The sequence below is a fragment of the Halyomorpha halys genome, unplaced genomic scaffold (genome assembly GCF_000696795.3).
Source record: "Halyomorpha halys isolate HHAL.00 unplaced genomic scaffold, Hhal_1.1 Scaffold215.1, whole genome shotgun sequence".
NCBI lineage: Eukaryota > Metazoa > Arthropoda > Insecta > Hemiptera > Pentatomidae > Halyomorpha > Halyomorpha halys.
The window spans coordinates 279,044-303,480 of record NW_027107820.1 but is presented as its reverse complement, the minus strand read 5'-3'; the positions used below and the strand labels follow the sequence as shown (position 1 = coordinate 303,480).

General features: G+C 29.6%; 1 protein-coding gene across 1 annotated transcript in view; it reads left to right on the top strand.

The window, feature by feature from the left end:
- The first annotated feature begins 15,628 nt into the window (after nt 1-15,628).
- LOC106679729 (arrestin domain-containing protein 3) overlaps nt 15,629-24,437 on the top strand; it is a 36,231-nt gene continuing 27,422 nt past the window's right edge. The window contains exon 1 of the mRNA XM_014419048.2: nt 15,629-15,770. Coding sequence (XP_014274534.1) covers nt 15,647-15,770 — 124 coding nt within the window. The 5' untranslated portion in view covers nt 15,629-15,646. The remainder of the gene's footprint in view (nt 15,771-24,437) is intronic.

The window sequence follows — 24,437 nt, the reverse complement described above, 5'->3', positions numbered from 1 at the left end:
TTGAGTAGAATTACAAATGTTCAATTAGAAATGCCAATAGAAATTTTATTATAGTTATAAACTTTCATTTATAACTGTTCAGAAACATTTCATCAGTGGAATTGCGTTACATCATAGAAGTAAATTCGGGGAAGTCCAAGACATTTGAGAAAGGACGATACGTGCCAATACACACTGCTCGCTGAGTCATCAGTTCCCTATCCCGGTGGAAAAACGAGTTCTCAGATGTAATACTTGCTCAGTTTTTATCTTTAACCCACTAATTTCTTTAATAAAAAATGTACTTTTATATTATAAACTACATTCGGTAACTATATTTCAATCATAAATACATCGATGTACATCAGTGGAGGGGCAGAATTAAGTTCCAAAGAAATCATGATTAATTATGCCTAGTAGTGGAAAAATGTATTAAATAAAAAATAATTTAATTTGCACTCGCCACCGTGATATTATAATACAAGAGTCGGGAAGAAAAAAAGGCAGTAGTTTCACCCCAATTGTTGATTACTTTAATAAAAACTTAGGTATATGTAGGGGGAATAAAAAATGGCGGCTGTTTCAAAACGTTAAAAAAAAATTAATTTTTCATTCCGAGCTCTGTACCTTTAAAAATATCAAGAACAAAAGAAAACCTAAGAGAACATTATTTAGTAGCAGAGTAAATTTGCTAAAATATTAGACCTAATATAGCTATTTACGTTCAAAAGTTATTTTAAAAAGGAACTGAAAGATTAGTAGTCAGTGAATATCTATATCTCAAAAACCATGCGACGTGCAAATGTCTATTAACACTCTAATTCTCTTAAATAAATTAAATCTCGTTTAATGTACTATTAAGTAGTTCCTGACGTTTATCTTCTTAGGAGTAGTAATTATCATGATATTTGCTATATAAAATAAAATATATTGATTTATAATTGTTCGGACAATAAGTGATTGATGAACAATTATAAATCAATTTATTTTAGCAAATATCATGAAAAATACTACTACAAATATGAAAGTCATAAACTACTTTATAGTCTATTAAGCTAGCTGTAATTGGAGTGCTAACAGACATCTGTACGTCGAATGGTTTTTGAGTTATAGATTTCTCAAAATAAATTTACTTACTTCTGATCTTTCAGTGCATTTTTTAAATGAAATGTTGCTTTTGTATATCTCAAATACTATTGAACGTAAATAGGTCTATTAGGTCTAATATTTTAGGAAATTTACTCTACTCTAAATAATGTTCTTTTAGGTTTTCTAGTATTGTTGGTAGTTTTAAAGATATAATGCTCTGAATGATTAATTAATTTTTTTAACGTATTTAAACAGCCGCCATTTTTTATTCCCCCTGCCTATACTTGGCACTCACCAATTTCGATTAGTAATAGAAACCAATACATAGTTTTCATTAAAGTAATAAAAAATTGGGGTATAATAACTGCCTTTTTTCTCCTCTCGGGCTCTTGGACTATTATATCAAACAACATTAGGACCAAGTATTGTAATGAAATTTGGTTTACATCTATTTTTAGACATTGAAAAACACATTTTTATAAAACCAAAATTACGAAATTCACTTCTTACAATATAATGGATTCTGAAGCAATTCCTAATAAGCATAGCAGATTTATTTGTGCATGTTTTACAATTAAATGTTGTTTGCAACCTTCCACCTTGAATTTTCCTCTAAGAACAAATAATACAGTCTATCTGAAATTCGTCTTCGCTACTGCTTACATCACCAGACTCACTGGTGTTTGGTCGTTTAGCCATTCTTATAGCAAAATAATATTTATAAAATGGAAGAAAGGATAAAGGTCTTTATTGCAGAGACTTTTACTATTCGACGCTTCAATATGACGTTAGTTCTTGTAAATTTCTTTTCTCAGTTTTCGAATTTTTTATCTTCTTATCAAGTTTCTCTGTATCATTGAACCATACTGGTGTAACTCCACTAATTCTACATATTGCTCAACAGAATAGAAAAGTGTATAGTCCATAGTGAATACACTTCGCACGTTATTTTTCGACATAATACAGTTTGATTTATTTATCATGAATTTTGATATTTTTATCATATTTCGATCTGTTTTTTGCGTTACTTTTATAGTAAACTACAGGAAAACATGCATTTCTTAAAAATATGTTTTAGATCTTTTAAAAAAAATTTATCCAGGAGGACTGTTGGGTTATTTCTGTAATTGTTTCTTTAAATTAATTTATTTTTTATTCAATATATTTTTCAATTAAGAAACAATTAGTTAGTTTAAAAGAAACTCAAATCAACCCCTTTCTCACTGATGTGCATTGATTTATTCGTGATTAAAATATAGTTATCGAATGTATAATGTAAAATTCTTTTATTTAGGAAACTAATGGCTAAAGATAAAGGCTGAGCAACTATCATATCTGAGAAGTCGTTTTTCCTCCCGCATAGCGGAAGTTCCGTTGACGGTTATTTTTTTTTTTTAAATAAATCATATTTTATTTTAAATTTCTTAGTTTTTTTAAAAACAATAATGCCATTTTAAATTTGATCGATCTTTTACTTTTGAGCAGAATATGGATAATGTCAATATAATGAGATGGGTTGCCAATGAGGCTTGTTACCTTGTGAAAACAAGCTTTAATACACAATATAATATTTTCATTTAAATATATAGTAACAGTAATTAAACTAAAATGTTTTGATAGGAAGTAATAAGCAGAAGATCTTAAAATTGTTGGTATTTTACCACCTAAACTATTTTATTTTTACAGAATTACTTAAAAATTTATGGATATTAATTTATTTAGAAAGGAAATAATATATCTAAAGAATGTTAGAAAAAAAATTAAATTTATCTAAGCAGCCTATAACAATATATTTTGTAAACGTACTTCAAACGATATGATACAATATCTGTTCAATCGCATACCAGAAGAACTAATAAATAAATCAACCACAAAGAGAGTAAAAAGAAATATTTGACTGGGTACTTTCTAACTTCTATGATTTTGATTCATCAAACGACCACATCTGCCTGTATTTTTTCTTAACTCCACATAATTTAATTATTATCTCCACATTCATATTACATATTACGATTAGAATTAGCTATGCATGTGTGTACTTGGTTGTAAATATTATTTATTTAGATATAACTGGATCCTTATTTTTAATGTATTTTGTATCAGCTTGTTTTAATATCATTATTCTATTAATTCACTAATTGTAAGTTTTCAGCATTATTATTCACTTCTTCCTTTCAGCCATTTTTATTGTTAATTCTTTTTTTAAATTTTAATGATTATTATTTTTTACTTTATTTTGATTTTAGTAATTATTAATTGAATTTTTAGTTGTATCACTAGAGATCAATTCACGTTGTTCTGATCTAATTTATAAATTGTAGTAGCCTTCACAAAGCCCTAATAGTCAAAATTATAATTAATAAATTTCATTTATGTCTATTATTTATATGTTTTATTTTGGCACCGACCGATAGATGTCATTTGGTCGTACCATATTTGATGTAATTTTTAAGTGAAAAAAGAAAAAAAAAATGAGGCCATTAAATTTATTCTAATAGTAAATTTTATGTTACTGAAGTTAAACATTTAGCGCCCTAATCTTAGAAATCACAAAGTTCTTACATCTTCATACACTTATATGCTTCTTTAGGCCTTAGTAATGGTAAATTGGTCCCTGAAAAATTTAATGTCATTTATTATCAACATTTATTTCAGAGCCAGGTTCAAGTTCGACCATAAAAACTATAAAAAGTCACCATATCTCTTTTGTACCCAATATTTCATAATTAGATCTCACTAATCATTCTAAGTTAATGAAACTAATAGTTTTTGAATCACATAAGTAGCTTACATAATGTTACGATTACTTTAATGTTTTCATCGAAAGTAATTTATTGCTAAATGATCATTAAACAGGTAGGAATAGTATATTCCATATTTAACATTTACCACCCTGATGATAGATATCATAAATAAATTGTTTATCTCAACAAATATAAAAAAAAAATTCATGCTTAATTATAGCCTCTGTGAAGATAAATTGGTACCTCAGACATTTAATGTGATATAAATCAACACCATTCATAGGTTTGACCATAAAAACACATAATATTACACAATTGTTTATAATTAGCACCTATGAAGGAAACTGATAGCCAATGGAGTTGCTCACTGCATTTCATTTATTAAAAAAAGTAATTTCATAAAAATGTTGTATGGGACGTACTAAAACATCAGTAGTTACTGAATTTATTTTTAAAAATTAATATCTCAAAAATCATTTGACGTACAGATGCCTATTAGCACTCAAATTAAAGCTAGTTTAATGAGCTATAAAGTAGTTTATGATGTTTATCTTCGTAGGAGTAATAGTTTACATGAAATTTGCTAAAATAAATTCATTTATAGTTGTTTGGACAAATTTTCATTTCCCAAATTTATATTCATATGTGAATATCATAAAAACTACTACTGCTACGAAGATAAGTGTCATAAACTACTTTATAGTAAGTTAAATTTCCTTTATTTTGAGTGCTAGCAGACATATGTGCGTCTTGTGGATCTAGAGATATATTTTTATCAAAAATCTAACATTTTATACGAACAACCAGAAATCCACATATTGTGAGTTTATTTTGTCAAATGTCATAAAAACTACTACTCCTACAAAGATAAACATAATTAACTATTTTGTATTAAATTTAACTAGCTTTAATTTGAGTGCTGGCAGACATCAGTACGTCCAATGGTTTCTGAAATAAAGTTTTTCATAAATCAAATTTAGTGTCTGAACAACTATAAATCAATATTTTTTAGCAAATATCATGAAAACTACTATTCCTGCGAAGGTAAAGATCATAAGCTTCTTTATAGTCCATTAAACTAGCTTTAATTTGAGTGCTAATAGACATCTGTACGTCACATAGTTCCTGAGATATAGATTTATCAAAATATATTAACTAACTACTAATCTTTCAGTAGATTTTTAAGAAATTGTGCTTTTTAAAAAGCTATATCTCGAGGACTATTGGAGGTAAATAGCTCTTTTTGGGCTAATATTTCAGCAAATTTACTCTTCTTTAAATAATCTTCTCTTAAGATTTTCTAGTGTTATTGGTAGTTTTTGAGATATAGTGCTCCAAATGAAAAATCAATGTTTTTTTAAGGTTTTGAAACAGCCGCCATTTTTTAATCCCCCTATCTATACTTGGCAGACTTATCAATTTTGACTAGTAATTATACGTAGTTTTTATTGAAGTAATCAAAAATTAGGGTGAGATAACTGCCTTTTTTTCTTCTCGGCTCTTGTGCTATTATGTGCTAGACAAACGGTCCAAGTAAGTGTTGTTTACAGTCGAAATCTACGTAGACAGTTTTCTGTCTTTTCAGTCTTTTTCAAGTAGCGGAAGCCAATATAAAACTTTTATTGACTGGGCAGTGAGCAACTCCATAGCTTTATTAGAAGATTCCTGAAACCAATATAATATAACGTAGCTAATAATTAGAAAATAACGATTTAGAGGAACGATACTCAACTTGCTCACTGTTTTTTCACAAGAAATCCTTTGTTGGTTATTAGCTAAGAATACCTTTTTGAAAATTTATTTGGTATTATGATTCAGTCAAATGAAGCGCTTGAAGACATTTTTATTGAGAGATGGTCTCTATTTAGCTACACCGAATATAATAATAATTATATTGTATTAAAAGATTGAACCTTGGACAATTTTGCTATTAACTTAGTAATTATATTATTTGATTTTTAAAAGATGTGATTTTTTTCCTGATATGTACAACTTGATAAGGTTCATAAATAAGCTCCTGAACTAAGGTAGATAGACCCCTTCTGTGTAACACTATGGGCCTGTCAGCGGTGAGTGATATCCTTGTAGCAGTAATTTATTGCAGAAAGGGCAGAGGAGAAGGTGGTACCTGTTCCCGATTCGTCTCCACCGGAATAATGGTTTCAAATATATAGCTCAATATCATTGATTTCATCTCTGTATTATAAAACATTTTATGAACTTTTTAAGAGATGTTCATAGAACTTCATTTAAGGTTGTTCAATACAATAATCGAGGCTAAGACATGAATAAGTATGTTTAGATTATGAATAATGTTTATTGAAATCTATCGAATCATAACTCACCGATATATTTCCACGCACAAAATACCATACTTGCTACGACCACACCTAACACTATTAAAACTAGATTTGATTCTGTTCGACAAAACCTAAAAAAAGAGAAAAACTTCCAATGGTTATCTTTGGGAAAATTGATGGGATCATTCAGGAAGTAATATTAAATCAAAAGACAAAATTCAAATTCAAAAGCCTAAGAGAGAAATTCAGTTAATATCAGAAATCCTGACCACTAGCGTTCAGGATTTCCTACGATAAGGAAAACTACTTTAAACCAAAATATCCAAAAGATGTAAGTGATTTGATCAATTTATATTATGTACGTAATGTAATGCCAGTAGTTGAGGTGTAGGTTTGTGCGATTCTTGTCAGGAAGAGGGTAAAAAAACCAAAAAACAAAAAACAAACCAAGGTGACATATAACCGACTTCAAATGGAAAAATAATCAAATTTTAAGACAAAAATTACGAAAACTTCATAAAAGCCTATGAACTGACGATAGTAGCTTAATCCAGCAACAGGAAGTGTGAGCACTAATTCGAAGCCCTTAGCTACTGTGGACAGTGACCTATATAGTATATACCTGCGCACCTTCCAACTGTTTTCACACCACAAATCAACCAAAATATTTAATTACCAATTTATGTGGGCTTACACATGAAAATGCCTATTCAAATTACAATACCACTATTTATCCTTTACTCTCTCGGAGGTTATTCATGAATTTAACTCCCCAAAAAGAAAGCTTTTTTTTATGATCTCATTACTCAAGGATTTCCAAAAATTTTCTTATTAAAGATGGATTGACATTCTAACAGACTAAAAATCAAAATCTATTCTTCCCATTATACTGCAAAGCAATCACACACAGTGACTTGACTATATTTCAATTGCTCTGGTGTAAAAGCCATATGTTGTATTCCTTGATGTAGCCAAGAAATTTGACAACGTCTGGCAGAAGATACTTCTCATTAAAATGAAATCACTTCTCCCTCAGAACTATTTTCTAATCCTTCGTTCTTTTATTTGCGAAGGCTTAGAAAACTATTAAGGCCAAAGAATCTCAAGATTTAATTCTTGTACTGCTTTTTTATATAATAAATACACATGACATTAATATTCATGTAGCAACTTATGCTCGCATAAATGTTTATAAAACGCTTCAATATTTATTATTGGTATAAGAATAAGCTGGGAACCTCGTGCTAAATGGATTCGATTTACTTTGAATAATTCTTAATAACATAAAAAAAAAAATGTGTTTGTCACTTTGCTCATGCTTTCCGTTGTATGTCGTCGATCTGTTACAGAATGGTGTATTGAATGGCTGGTCATTGAAAAATTAATTTTTTTCATTTTATGAAAAAATATTTATTTAGTTTTGGTAAGATATTTTTAGGCGTTTAGTGTAAGTTAAAATTGTAATGATAATTAATAAAGATATGTATATTTTATGTCATTTTAATTAATTATGATCTTTAATTTGTTTCACATTTTGACCTTTCCTTATTATATTTTTTTGTTTTCTTTTCTGCCTCCAGGTCACAATAGAGTTTGATCCATATATTGAACGTTTCGGGGATACTTCATGTCCCTCCTCGGCCTCTGAATTGTCCTAATATTATAACCCTTTAATACTCAACTCACCCGAGTCACAATGTTGAAGAAGTATAAGAAGTACACTTAATGAAGTATGGTCAATGACTGACTACTCTTCATTGAGTGTTTGCTGAATTTAAAAATGTAAGTTAATTATATTATTACATATTGTGGCACCAAACAATACCAAGGCAAACTGGATCAGCATCCACCTATTCAGCAATAGGGAGAGACAAACGTTCCTAAAAATCCCCGAAACGTTCAATATACAAATAAAATACTATTGTGTTATTATTGCAGGAAGAAAAAAAAATCCAATATCTATCATACACCTTCAGAGAAAACCGTTCAGTTTTACTGTTATCCCCCCCGTCAGGCCGGATTTACTACTAGCGCACACATAGGGCCAAGGATTTTCTCCACCTGCTCTTCAAGCGATCGGGGGGTGCCTGAAAAAAAAAAAAAAATCGTGTTAAAAAATAATCTTTATGATGACGATTAAAATTTTATCACTTAACATCACCTATGAGAAAATAATTTGAGGATCAAATTTAGGTATTTTGTGTGCATGAAGTAAAGTAAACAGCTTAAGGTACTGAATATATTTTCATTTCTTCAAAAGTAATCAATTCATAAATTCACTTATAAATTACACCTCATTGAAGCATGAAAATAGAATATTTCATTATCTCTCAAATGTGAAAAGTAGACAGTTGTAAGTTTATTTTAATTAGTTTACTAATGTAACAACATTAAGAAGGAGACCATAGAATATATAAAAAAAAATGAAGAAAAGAAACATAAAGCAGAACAAGATAAAACTGATGATTTTTATTTATTCAAAAAGTTCTACGATTGTTTCTCAATTAGGAAGAGGCAGAGTGTATTTACGAGATTTCTACCGTAAGACGTACAAGTTTTCAGGAAACATTTTGAAATTTTTATGTGATTTAAAACCTTATTTTAACAGAATTGAATTCTTAGTATATACATTATTATATACATTACCTATTATATAATTACCCTATTAGTATATACATTCACAGTTGTTATCGTCTAACAGTTTAAAAAAAACTATTCACGATGCTGACCACAGTTCGGCTATGAAATCTCGCCGTTTAGCGACACTTGTTTCACCTAATTAACAAATTATTTTACACTATGAGTAGAAGAAGAGCGAAGAGATGGGTGGCATAGACTCAAGAAAATAGAAAGTTTGAGGAGGGCCGTAGGATTCTTTGAGATACGAGAACCATGGTAAAAAGTTTTTGAAACTCTTCCACAATACAGTTACATTGTTTGAATCTGGACCTGATAAGAGTGGAGCACCTATTAGGTAAAGTCGGTCCTGTACTGTATGTATACCGTATTCGAAAATTCTGGAATAGGTTTTAAGCATGAAATTATAAGAATATGATTATTGAAAAGGATTATACTAGGAGTTTAGTAAATTCCGACATCGATCCACTAGGGAACGGAGGGGAATCGTGTGGTCCCTCTTTTCCTTTATCTCCTCTCCTGGCTGATAATAAAGATATCCCTACTGGGCCCATTCAGCGAAAAGGTTCAAGATAAAGGATACTCCCTTTCTATTTTTTTAGTACAGTATAAGTCCAGATAACTCGATTGTATCTAACAATCTTTACAACAATAACTTGGGATAAATGATACTAACAGTTGGAGAAATTATAAACAAAATAATAGAACTGAAAACAAAAATGCAATATATATGTTGGCACACGACAACAACAACAAGCATGGCAATGTTGAAATATTTGTTGATTACAATTTTTTACCTAAAGAACCCACCAAAAAAAAAAATAAATAAAAAATTATATTTTACTTTCGCTGGTTCATAACAGCGGCATGTATCGTCTGAGGATACTACTAATTTTAAAACCTTCCCTTGTGCATCTTACTCTGGAATTTCTAATGGGATGGAGTACTTTTGTTCATGGATTGTGATAGAAAATGAAATTAAAAGACAAATTCATATGAGGGAATTTTTTTATTCGATGCACCTGAAAGCGTAAAGTGGCGAAAACCGTAAACCTTTGTTTATGATTATTGGAATTTGCGTCCAAATGGTGTGGAAAATGTATCAACCTTGCAGAAGGTGAAAAGAGTACACAATCATTTTAGAATTTCTCCCAAGAATCCGCCATTATAATTTGAGTTCTTCGAAGCCTCAATAAATATATACCTTAATTAAGATAATGTATTCTCAAGCAGGATTGAAATATGCAATGATTTTTTTCTTTAGCTTTGTTCAAATTTTAGTACCGTTTACACGAAAATTGCCAAAAGTCGCCTACCTTTAGTAGGCGCTGGATCCCGGAAATTAGGGTTCGATATGTTTTATAATAAGAATAATAATACAAAATAAAAATACTCTCTGATTGGAAATGACAGAGTCAGGTGCTCTGAAAAGAAACGAAAAATGTTAAAAAATTACCAATGTCCTCAACAGATAAACCACATGCCACTGTCAAGCAAATCAAATAAAAACTGCAGAAATTGAAGAAGTTAAGGTAGGTCACGCCGTATATTTCTTAGATTAGACAATTAATATACAGTTTAATTTTTAGTTCCACTATTTTTAAACATCAATTTATGATAAAACATTGATTTAATAAAAATAAAATTATTTAAAGTTTAAAAATATTACATGTGCCACTCACACGACTTTCTTTACTACTTTGGCTGCTAAGACCTATACAATTATTCTTTTCTGTATTTTCATGAGCATTAGCTACTTCTATAAAAATTTTATTTTTATTTAATTTTTTATATTATTTGACAATCTAATTATCCATGAAAAAAGCTTCTGGAATGTTTCGGGAGATTTATAGATTTGAAATTATTCGATAAGTTAATAAACCTAAAGTGAAGAATTTTCCGTGGGAGACTGAGCAAAATACTAATAAATAAAGGGTATGAACTTTCATACACCCGTATCTTTGCTAATACTGGTCCTATTTAACAATTTTTTCTTTGTTTGTTGAAAATTTAAAATGCACATTTAAAAATGCAAAATTTAAAAAGCGGTGGTCTAGTATAGATATATTGAAAACTGCATATCGAAAATCTGACCAGATTACAATACTCCCCTTACCTCAGGGGACAAGGAAAGTAATAACAAATTAAGTAATTTAATATGAGTAAAATATAAAAGAAGAGTAAAATAAATGGCTTTCAACAGAGTCCGCAATTTCACTAAAAATGATTTATGAAAGAAAATATCTCCTGATATTGCTGTCTTCGTAGCTTGCTATTTAACTTGTAAATCCTTCAAAGTATTTGGCCGAACATTTCCCACTGACCGACAGTATTGTGTATTTGGCTAGAAAATAGTAAAATAGAAAAGAAGGCTAGAAAAAACTAAATATTATATTATGTGGGTGTTTTAGGTTATAATTTTTTTAAAAAAATTATAATACGTTATAAGGGCAAATATTATTTTTTTACTCTTTAGGATTTTCAAGATCCCATTAGGAATTTCACACCAGGTCCAATTGGAAATTCTGAATATGCACAGATATGGTTAATTCTGTTCATTTACCGTTGCCTAAGTATCTCTGAATAGCAAAATGTTTATGTGTTTGAGATCTAATAGCTTGAAAGAAAAATTATCGTAAAAATGAGTCAAAAATTATGAATTTCACTATGGCATAAAAAGTTAGTTGATTTTTTTTTCTATTTCTAGTAGTAAAATTGAAATGTCTTCATTATACGAATTTCATATTTTAGCGAATAGAAGAAAGCTACACTGTTAACAAAACTCAAGAATGTTACTTCAAAAGAAATAAAAAATCAAATTAAAATTTTTTTAACGACTATCTATTTCGAATACATTGTACAGTTAATTAAAAACCATGACGGCGTCTGTCGGAGTAGTATAAAATGATCAAATAAACTATCTAAAGAAGTAATGAATTTACAAAATAATTTTTCAATGGGAGATATATAACATTTGTATTAACGGTCTTGAGCTGCAGAAAATATTTGGTTAGGAAAAAAAAGTTGGGTTGCAGAAATGAGTAAATACATGAGACCTACACTGCTATGGAGGGGGGTGTCGTAGAAAGGAACAAACAATTTACTAAACAATAATTCATAAAATCAGGGGCTCGATCGAAAAACAAGGTAGTTGAATTTTTTAATTGTTTAAATAAAATAATGTGTATCCAAGTTTAGTCAGATCACTCTACATTATTTCTTTAAATGTCCAACTTTTCAGTCAAACTGACCATCCTTAAAAGACGATTTTTTTTAATAATTTATTTATTGTTATATACAAATGTATACACATATATACATCAAGTAAATTTGCTGTAAGTGATATAAAACATGACATGAAACAAACATGTGGAGAATCTACACATTGATAGTTCTCCAAAAACATTTCTAGAGGAGAAGATCTCGAAGCCATCTTCTTTTCAGACCCCTAGGAGGATTATTAGGTAATGAAGGAGAAGCCAGATTAGAAACGAGTTGGTTTGGAAGTTTATCATGAAGGATTGGTATCTGGTTCTGGCCAAATCGGCAACATTGAGGTTCTGATGGATGATTTAATTTGTGATGAAGTAAGGAGCATTAAGGATTTTACGAAGAAAGACGATCTTAAATATAAATTTACACTTCACATCCAACAATTTAAAAACTTTTTTCAAGATATTTTGTCCAGCTCATTAAAATGAAGCAAATCATCCTAGTTAGTCACTTTTCCTTTAAATTTTAAAACATTGAATTACAGGTTAACTAATAATATAAAAAATATTGTGTGATAGGAGAGTTATAATAGTTTTAAGTAAATCTGTAATTAAAAATTTAGAATTTAATTGAAAACTGACAAAATAACTAGACTAAATGTAATGACTTGGGCAGAATAGCCTGCAAAACGTTTTTAAATTGTTGGATGTGAGTAAAAAAATTATATTTAAGATTACCCTTGAGAATAGTAGGAGATATACTGAAACAATAAAGAGTGTTGAGACTAAACTTGGATACAAACTATTTTATTCATACAATAAAACCAGTCTCAAAAAAAGGAAAAGATTATATATAAAAGGTAACTGAGATAATGAAAACATTGAGACTCTTAAACAATTTACTTGTTTCATACTAAATCATGAGTCCCTAACCATTGACTTAATACAATATTGCATGTAAAAAACGGATTTTATAATTATCCATTCGAAAATCCACTAAGGCAGTCCTAAAGAACTCCATAAAGTCAAAAACCTCAATTCGCAATAAGTTTCAAAAAAACAAAAAAAAAATTGCTGGAAAATTCTCAAAATATCTTTGGTGATTAAAGATCGTAGCTGTGGTTCTCATATATAGTTAAATTATAAAATTTTAATATTTTTTTGGACGTAGTCTCGTCTTCTTTGGAGCGCGGAATATACTGCTCGGGAGTCTTTTTCGATGTAGAACAGGCTTTTGATCGAGTCTGGCACCCGGGACTGCTTTACAAACTCCGTAAATTCCTACCTCCTACATACTTCCTCATCAACCGTACCTTTCTCACTGATACATTATTCCAAGTAAACCACAATGGTTCCTATTCATCCCTCTAGTCTCAGTCCGCTAGTGTTCCTCAAATTAGTATCCTTGGTCCCATCATCTACACCGTATATACAGCTGACATTCCAACCAATCCTAACACTATCCTCACCACGTAAGACGATGACACATGTTTGCTGGCAGTTAATAATAACCCATTAATTGTATCCCAAACTCTCTAATCCCATATCACAGCCCTCGAAAGATTATGTCGTAATTGGAGGATTAAGATAAATTCCAATAAATCCCATCAAATCAACTTTACCGTTCGTGGTAAACCTACCGACTCCCCTACAGTTTCATTTAATGATGTTACTCTTACCCCTGTTGAACAGATCCGCTACCTTGGACTACATTTGGACAAACGATTAAAATCCTCAATGCTCCTTACTTTGTCCACAAATAAAATCATACATAAAGACCTTAATGTTCCCTAGCCCGAACCAAATATCACTCCTTCGATTATAAACTCCCTGACCACTCCAATCCCCTAGTTTCTAACCTTGCATCCTCTTCCATTCCTGACAATCCTCCGAGGCGCCTGAAATGAAGATGCCAAGACCTGCTAATGTAAAACGTCATTAGAGTGCTGCAAATGGGTAGTTTCTCTACACGCCTGTAACACTCCAATTTAACCGAGATCAGATTTACTAAATGTATTATAATGTACAGTTGTAAATAGCAATAAATAAATATTAAAAAAAAAAAAAAATTTCCCTCTCTTCTTGTCTCTCATAGGGGTTGTATAGGCATTGCAAATATACAATTTAACTGATAGTAGGTATAGGTAGATTCTCCTCAAAAACTAAAATAAGATTGATGACTTTGAAGAAGTGGACTATAGTTTCCAGAAAATTGACTGAAATAAGTAACTTAGAGCTTGTGACACGCCCATGTAGATTAATATCGATGCATCATACTTGAGAAAACAAGAAATTTCAACAAATAAGGATTTCCTCCTAAAAGCCTTGTGACATAAAATACCCTTAGTTTTGAAATGACTCATTTATGATATAACTATAAATAAATTTTATATTTAGATATTTGGCTTACTCTAATGCGATTAAAGTTTTGTATTTTTCAGTCCAACTACCCATTATTTATCTATTTATTCAATCTTTTTTAAATTGAACAGACTAATATTATATTATTATAATGTATTATCAACTTATCAAAAGGACGTTAAAAAATACCAAATGGCACAAACCATAGTATTCGAGATCAGTTCGAATTCGACATATGTATTTATAATTGTTAAAAAATATGTCACTTGATACTTTAAAATCTAACAAATGTTAACTTTATTGTTATCGTCAGAATAAGAGAAAAATCATTCTTCCAACGGTAGAATATTTGAATTCCGCCAAAGGTCGAAGGTCAAATAGACCAAGCAATAAATGAAGTAATAAAAGTTTTGAAATTGATTTAGGAAAATGTACAAACAACACTCTGCGGAGAGTTAGAAAAAAATCAATGGTTTATTTTTGTATATGTATACCATCAAATGAGTAGATAGAAAAAAGTTTTAATTACTTAAAAAAGAGAAATAAAGTAAACAAAAAAAAATGTATTCACAATTAAATTAACAATAGAATTGAAACAAAATTGGTCAATATTTTAAATAATAAATACTGCTAGATTGGAAGGCAATAAGTCACTGGAATATGATTAAACAATTATTAATGTATTGACTTATATCTGAAATTTATATTTAGCTAGTAGAGCGTGATTTGGATTTGGTATATTTTAACGTCGCTTAGATACCATCAAAATGCTAAATACTGTAAGTACTAAGAAAATTTTGCATGGTATTTGTGCTACAAAACTGGTAATATTTGTAATTAATTTGGAAGAAATCTATTCGTGATGGAAGAAACCTGAGTATATTTTCGGTTTCAGTGCAACAAAAAAACATCAAATCAAGTTATTTTGTGCACTTTAACTAAAAATAATTATACTAGAATGAATTTTAATATAGGACGTTATTCTTCTTATTGTTTTAAAGAATAATGCCTTTAGTAAATTTTTGTTGTCTTATAAAATATAAATTTTAAGGATTTATAATGGAAAATCAACATGTTACTTTTAAATTCATATTAATCTGGGATGAGAGTCGACACATATTAGCCACTAGAAGAATAGAAGCAGAATCTAATTTTTGTTCTTCGAAGTACGTGACTATGGAAGGAGGCAATTAATCTGTGTGTGTCCATCGTACTCCGCCTTCCGGGCGTCGGCTGACCCCAGATCGACGGGGCGGGCGCGTGCGCATCCTGGACCACTCGATTGACTCCAGTACCCCGGGGGGAAGAGAGATGCCCGCATGACATGGACATAGTGATGGACTACATCAGGGAATTTGACATACGGCTCGAGAAGGAAATGTTTTACGCCGGTGAGACACTCACGGGCCATGTAATCCTTCACACGGTGGAGAACTTCAAGCTCAAGTGTAAGTGCCACACTCGTTCCCTCTCGCCCCTCACTGTTTGTCAACATCCCATCCCCTCCCACTCCATCTCTCATTCTTATCCATCTTAGTTAATGAAACTGATCAATATTCAGTGAAATTTGGTGAATATGAATTACTGAACGTTGGAATGTATCGTTTCATTCACATAACATCGTTTCAATTTGATTCGATATTTCATTGAGAATACAACTTATATAGAAAAAATAATTCTGTTATCGATTGTAGATAGTAATTAACAAGTGTTTTTTGTATAAATATCTATAATTATTTCATAGAAACTATTAGAGATACGGAAATTTCGTTTACAATTTACGAAAACAACAAATACCTGTGGAGAATTGTTAATAATAAGTCTTCATAGAATTAAGTATTGGAAGCACAAAACCTCTATTGTCGATTTAATAAATCTTTAAAAACTTTTGGCATTCCTATCAAATGAACTCTTTTAATGATTTTCAAAATCTATTTTCAGTATCTTTTAATTTATTTTTAAAAAAATAAATACAATGGATTTATATACTGACAAAGATGGATGGGAGGCCTTATGAAATCCCACACTAAAAAAGGGCAAGGAAATAAGAAGTGTAGTCCATTTTTTAATTTATTTGATATGTTTATTTAGAAATATGTTTATTTTACATTCTAATTAAAATGTATTAATATTTTCTGTACATTTCAATGTCTGTTGTATTTCTAGTTTTCCTCAGAAATAGCAAGGATGGTCCATTTTTTCATTTATTAGGTATTTTTTCCAAAAAAAAAAAAAAAAAAAAATGTATTTTTACTTAAAACAATATATTTAATACATATTTAATGTGTGTTGTATTTCTTGTTTTCCTCATATATAAACTGATTAATTCATTAATATGTTTTGAAGACGATATAAATTCGAAAAACAATCCCTGGAGGAACTGGAATAATTCTGAATAAATTAATGTATAAAGCCTAATTAATTAATGTATAAAAACATAAATAAAACCTGAACACTTTTAAATGGCATTAAACATTAAAGTAGATTTTTAAAAAAAATAAATGTAAGTTTTTCTATTACAGATTCGCATAAATCTTCTATAAGTAGTTCATTTGAACAATAAATCAACATATTTTTCAGTATTGATAATATTTAAAGAAGAAACGACCTAACAAGTCAGATTTAAAGCTTGTAGTCGCTATCTGATCAACAACCGTATCATCAATCTTTTAGCTCGGCTTTCTTATAATTTTTCTGAGCTAAGCTAATGCTTATCACATATGAAAGTAATTTCTATTTAAAACAATGAGCCAGTATTTTAATAGTAATATTTATTCGATATAAGTATTAATTAAGAATATAAATTTAAGAAATAAAAATATTTTTCTAATGACATTGGCATATATGGATGTGAATAGGCTTGTTTTAATATATGATCAAGTATACTCTAGCTACATTAATCGATATAATATTCAATTGTAACAAACAAATATATTTTAGTATCTATTCTTGTACTAACTAAATTAAACTTTCTGAATTATTTTTTCGAGGAGAGTGGTACAAAACATGTCTTTAAAATTTATATATACTGAAAATAAAACAAACATATTTAAAAAATATGTATTTACTAATATTCATTTTAAATATAATATTTCGAATCATTTAAAAATAGTGCATTACAACAAAACTATTTGTATATTCCAGTATGAGATGTACTCCAGAGCAATGTTATTTTTTCTAGGGAAGTTTTGGAGAAGTTGTGCAAATAATCATATTAATTTTTTTTTTGGGGGGGGGATGAGTTCGAAACTCAACTTTGTGACCTCCGATTTCATTAATTATATTTTTTTAGTCCGAGAAATCATTTACGAGCCTAATGCAATTCATTCAAATAAGGAACGCAAAAGAATCTGGGCGAAATGTTTTGGTCAAGTCAGAAAACAGTATATATAAATACATCCTATTTCGTTGACGAATTGAAAATCGTGTATTTCTTATAACCATTTTGCACAAAATCAAAGATGAGAAAAAAAATACCCAAATTTTTGGCTTTGGAAATGTTTTTGTTTGAAGCGAGGCCTGATCAAAATTATGAGACGAAATGTATCCCAATCAAATTGGGACCAAAATGAAGTCTTTAAACTCTTAAAGAAGTTTTGAAAATTCTCATTCACTTTTTTGGGGGGGGGAGGGAAGGGGAGGAGGGTGTTTTTTACAAATTTAAACTTAGTGACCTCAAATGTTTCTGCAGGGACACTCTTTCTGTTCCTCATTTCAATGGTATCTGTCTCACTCCTTAAGTTGGAACGACCAAACAAAAAATCAGATTTTATCTTCTTTAATGTTCTATACATGGTTTTCAAGTTTTAAGCAAAAAATAAAAATAATATCCCAATTTTTTTTTTATTTTTCCATAAAAAAAATTCAGAACATCATGGTCCTCATTTTACTGAACCCCATTAGACTAAAAGCGGTTGCTTCTTAACGATGGCCCTGACAAAAAAAAATATGGAATAAAAAATGACTTAATTTAGAATAGGTTGATGTTGGTAAAAAAATTGCAAGGTTTTCATGTTATGAGATCAACTGAAAAAAAGTTTAATTTTCGTTTTAATGGACTAGAAGTCGTGAATTTATTACAAAAAAATTCACAGTATTTAGCTTCTTTTTGAATTAACTTGTGATGAAGGAAATCTTTGGAGGGCCTCGATACTTTTCAGTTCCGATGCCTGATATCTTTATATTTGCAATTGCATCGCTTTCATTGCTTTTCAAGTGTCACACTGAAAAAATTGCATTTCCTACCATTTCTTCTCCATGGAATAATGTCTTGTGAACCGTGAAGGATACATTCTAAACCATCCATATTATAAAATATGGTTGATTCACATTCCGCTGTATCTTTTGCATACTCTTTGAATTTATTTGAGTATTTCAGCTGAATGTAAATCACTGTCCGAAAAATTACAGTACGTTTGTTTTTTAGTTGGACAATATATTTAAAATAATAAGATGTTATTAATATTGATAAGGATGTGGTCAGCAAATATACACAAATAAAAAAATTTATATGTGCTGACGTTTTGACCTGAATTCCAGGCCTTCATTAGGGTAACTTTTAAATGACTCTGTGACTCGATGATTCTGTTTTAGTCAACTTAAACGGATAAAGGGCTGAAATTCAGGCCGAATCGTCGGCACAAATAAATAAGGTTAGTTTATCTTTTCTAACCGCACCCCTGAACATCTACTCCTCATATGTTTAAAATAGAAATATAATAACTACAAGATATAAATTGGTGTACACGATTTTTAATTAAAAATTTAAAACAGATTTGAGCTATCAATTACATTAATATGTGATCAACTGAGTTTTGTTTTCAAATTAATTAGCAAAGCAATATTCTCTGAAGAATTAAAATGAGATACATGCAAGGGTTATTTTTTGCCTTTGTTCGTCTTATTGAATTGATAGTTCAAACAATCAAGACCAATCTCTTGATCTATGAAACTACTTACTCTAGGTTTTGTGCGAGGAATTTCTATTTAATAATTAAATATTCAAAATTTGATTTTTTTTTTTCTTAGCTATAGTCTGTTTGATCCACTGAGGGACGCTTGGGAATAGAAACGATTAATATAACAAAATGATATATTTTTTTTATATATTTATGTATAGTTGACCGTAAAAATTGATATATAAGAAGATGGTCAGGGTTGCGGTCAAAAGAGAAACAAAAACAGTTTACAACTATTTATTTTCCGACGTTTCGCACCACTTTGTAGGGCTTCATCAGGGCTAAAAAGATACAAAAAATTAAGAATATTACAACAATAAGATACAATAAGGTAATTTTAGCTAGGATAAATAGTATGTAAAAAATAATTAGCAATAAATAATTAGTAATAAATAATTAGGATAAATATTGTGTAACAATATATAGATATATTTTTTTATTTATTTCTTCGGATCAGGGGACCCTTAAACATCTAATCAAAGAAGAATATCGAAAAAAAAGTTACTTATTCAAGTATTCAAGCTTTATTCATTAAAGTTACTTATTAAAAAGTTACTTATAAAAATCGGCTATTGTAACAAATTTTTCAAAACTTCAAACCGTTGCATGATTAAGTAATTTATATTTCTACCCAAATCGAGTTCTACCTGGTATTTTCCTTATAGCGACAGAAGATTAAATTTTAGTACTGAATTTTTATCATTAAAGTGTTTATTAATTTAAGTATGAAATTTCCTTCATGTCATGTTCTAATTAGAACTCCTATTTCTGTGACTTTCTTAAAAATGAATTATCTTAATTCCGTGAAAGAATTTTGCTTAAATTTCAATATCAATAAAGATGTAATTAGAAATCGATAAGAATAATCCTGTATCCTCCAAAAATTATAATTTATTAAAAACCTAGGCAGTGGGGCGGAGGGGAGTGAAAAGTGTACATCAAAAGGAATTAACTAAGCTTACTATTTTATTATATTTTGCTATTATTTTCAAATTTATTAAAATGTTTAAATAAATATAAAGGAACAATAAGATGAATTCGAACAATTAAAACAGCATGAGTGTTTTGTTTCCTGTTTTGAACTCCACTAAATAAATATATTGTAGAATACTATATCATTATTGTAATGATGTTGTTGAGTACTTAATAAATTAGTAAAATTATTGTGAAGTACATGATAATACAACACATAAAGATTGCATTTTGTTCATCCGTTTAACTGATTAACTATTTCCGAGTACCTCGGTTACTTATTTCTTTGTACTGAAAAGCTAAATGATATAAACTTGAATAATAACACACGTGTTTGTTCATTGATGATTAAATCTAGGTAAAGTAATTTCCTAACGATAATTAAACGGCATTATTAATCCCGCGATGGAAGACAGCAAGTAAACCACAAAGAGAATATTATGTTGGCAAGGACTAATTAAGATCTTGAGAGATAAAGCTCCAAGCCTTTTCTCTTTGAACGTCTCTAACATTAATGGAGGAGGTAAATTAAATTGACCAGTCTTGAAATATACTTCAATGGAAATTTATCATACAGCGTTAACAATATTTAAACTCTACGTGTGTAAAACGACATTATCATACAGGAATACATAATTTATTCGTTCGTATATTAGTGTTATCGTTCGACATTCAGTCAGAGTCGGTTAAGTATGTTGAAAACAATTATAATTAGTGTGAAGTTTTAATAAAAAAAATTTAAGCAGTCTTGGGAAAGGCTGTCAGAACTGAAACTTCAGGAAATAAGATAATATATTTAATACATTTATTAGTGGTATTTTTTGTTAAATAAATATCACTAATTTTATTATTAGTGATATTTAATTTTTAAAAAAACCAATAACATTTTTATTTTTTTATTTTATTATTTAATTATAATTATTAAATAATGTTTTATTTAATTATCCTACTCATTCGTGAAATTATAGCTTACATTATCAGTAAATGTTGGAATGATTGTCTTGTGATAGCTAAAATACGAAATGTTTTATATTAATAATAAAATAAGAAATATATATCAAGCGAATATTGCTTCGCTACCACCTCTAGGTACCAACGCTAGGTACCACCTCTTGTAGTACTTTTTAATTGCGAATAATTAATTAATCTTGAAGAAAATCTATTAACGGTTAGATTCTTCGCCTGCAAAATGTACATTGATATTTTTACGTAATATTATTGAAATTAGATGTAAATTTTCATTGAAATATTAAATCAAGATACAATTTACAATTATAGCTCAATACAAGGAGGACGAAATCCTGAACATTTCTCTCAATTACTCCGATTTTGATTTTTCAAGAAATATTAATTCAAATATTCAAAAACTTCTGATTATTCAAATTTTGACGCTATTTTTTTTAACTATTTACCTAAATATACTCTGTTTAGTGTCAAGATACAATTTTGTATTATAGGTCATAACAAAAAGAGTGAAATGCTGAACATATCCTTCACATACAATATGCAGCTAAGATTTTTAGTTTCGGCATATTTTAATCTAAATGGAAAACACACCGAGCGTTGCCTTCCACCACTTCCGTTGAATCTTGAGTAATTACTCTTGTCACGAAATTTATTTACCCCCGTATAATTTTTTGTCTTGATATATAGATCATAAGAAAAGAAGTTTCTCTTCAAAAACTTCTTGAAAATTTTTTTTCAGACCTTGCTATAATGATTCTAAACCACTTTATATTTGGGATTAATATTTTCACAATTGCCGAGATACTGACGTATGTTACCTCTAATTGGTCGCTGAGTTGAAACAAAATGGCGGACAGTGATATCGGGTTCTGAGGATTCATAGTATGGCCTGTGATACGTTGCAGATCTTAAAACAAAATTGGTCCAGTAATATGGATTAAAATTGATTTACAATATACTACATATTGGGATTTATAATCTAGGTGGTTTGCGCAAACTAGATGCAAATAACATTGATCGTATAAATTGACTTTTGTAGTTTTCAAAAAAATTAATTCTCAACTGTCAAAGCAAGAAATTAGTCTTTAAACTTCAAATAAAAATAAAGGTAATAATATTCTAGAATATGTTTAAATTAAAAATATTAATTTCAAAAATATCTAAGGATGTAAATTATCGCTGGTTAATCCACCTCTGCCTAAACTATCTCTCCGAACTAAGTGTGACAGTACCGCAATGATGGTAGCTTTCATACATTTTAAACCAGGGCCACTTGAATTCAATCTTTTTATTTGTTAATAACTAAATTTATTAAAAAGCAATGTTTACATAAATCTGTTCAATAATTTTTATTGTGTAATCTTTTTAAGTAAAATTTTTTTCATAACAGTTATCCGTAATTTTAAACAGTAAAAATGATACAGTAATAATATTTATTGTTTAATTGAGTATTTATTGTATTTAAAACTACCAATAACAGTTTTGGACCCTGCTGGTAAAGGTTATATAAGGATAGCACATGTAATACCATTCGGACGCGGTGTTGTTTCTGTTTGAAGGTTGAGGATCCCAGAAGTGGACTTTTCTTATTTGGGCGTATAATAATTATATTATTGCCCACCAACATGACATTTAATTTTTTTCTAAATATTTTCACGGCAGTGACTCTTTACAAAGAATTGAGAGAATATATGGCTTCATTAAGATAATATTTGGACTAGCAATCTAGGTACTGTTAAAATGTTATTAAATTACTTAGTTTCCGTTTGGTTTTCTTCAACTTACCAATTAATAGTACAAATGAAGTAAATAAGGAATAAGAGAAATAAGGAAAAAAAATCTTTGTTTAATTCCAAAATAAAATATCTTTTTCCTAGACAACTGAACTTAATGTAATGAATATTTTAAACAATAGTTTTTTAAAACACCTAAATAATAGCAAGATCGTTTTCTGGACTGCGGAAAATTTATACATGATGTTAAAATGATCAGTTCTAGATATGTCTATACGTCTCTATATAGGACAGCTTTATTGATGCAAGTACTTAATAACCTATTTTAAGGTTTAATAGACCAACGGTTGTGCAGGGAGGTGATTAGGTCAGAAATACGCTCGACCGCCAGATTTTTCCCAATTATGAGTATCAACTTTATGAGGCTGGGTGGACACCAAAGTGCTCCCGAATCCACAGAGTAGACTCACGGCTACAGCAGCAGAATAAATTATTATCAGTCACAGCGGGACACGTACCCGGATTCTTGGATTTATTGGCAAATGATCCACTACTGATCCACCCCGCTCTTATATTATGTATAAGATATATTATGTAAATATAATATATATTTATACACAGGTAAAAGAGAATGGCATTGTCACTGGAGTAAATATATTTGGATTTGGAATAAATGGATTTTATAAAATAGAAGTCTAAGTTTAATAAAGTCTGTCAATAAAATATCGAGCAAAGTCACAATTAATTCAGCAGTGATAAAACTAGGATCTGGAATGATTGGGAATCAAGGTGTCTCGAATCTGGCAGAATTTAAAGGAGAGGACCGAACATGTTATTGATCCGTTTTAATGAAAGCTTATAGCTGGGATAAGTTCACTATAAATCCCTCCGAGTCCATGAAGTAATAAACTCAACACTCTCTCCCTTTACCTCACCAATAGCTAGACAGAAATTTGGGTCATTTTCTATTAAGCCATTCGGATTTATGGATGATCCAAATTGAACTTGAGATGAAATAAAAGAAATCGATTTATATTTTTGTTTTCTTTCTGTGCATAATTGGGAAAAAATATTTCAAATCTATGATTTCCTCTTTAAGAATTTAAACATGATAATGAGGAGAAGTATCAGTTATTCATAAGAAATAAATGAATGTATGTTTGACAAGCAATTTTTACCATAATTGCTCGTGTTTATCCACCTACGATCTACGGCCTGTTAACGTGGATCAACATGCAACTAGTAGAGACTTACAAGTATAACTTATCCTCTGTCTAATGTTCGTTCTAACAACACATTTTTGCGATGTCTCAAAGTATTTTTACTGTAAGAATAGAAACACTCAGAAGATTTTCAAGTACAAATTAACCATTGTCAAATGTTCATTCTAATAAAAAACACTGCGGCTTTAGCGCACTTGCTCAGCCTCCACTGGCCCATTACCAGTGATGCGGCGAGAGGGATGCGCTGGGATCTCTTGAGCTCT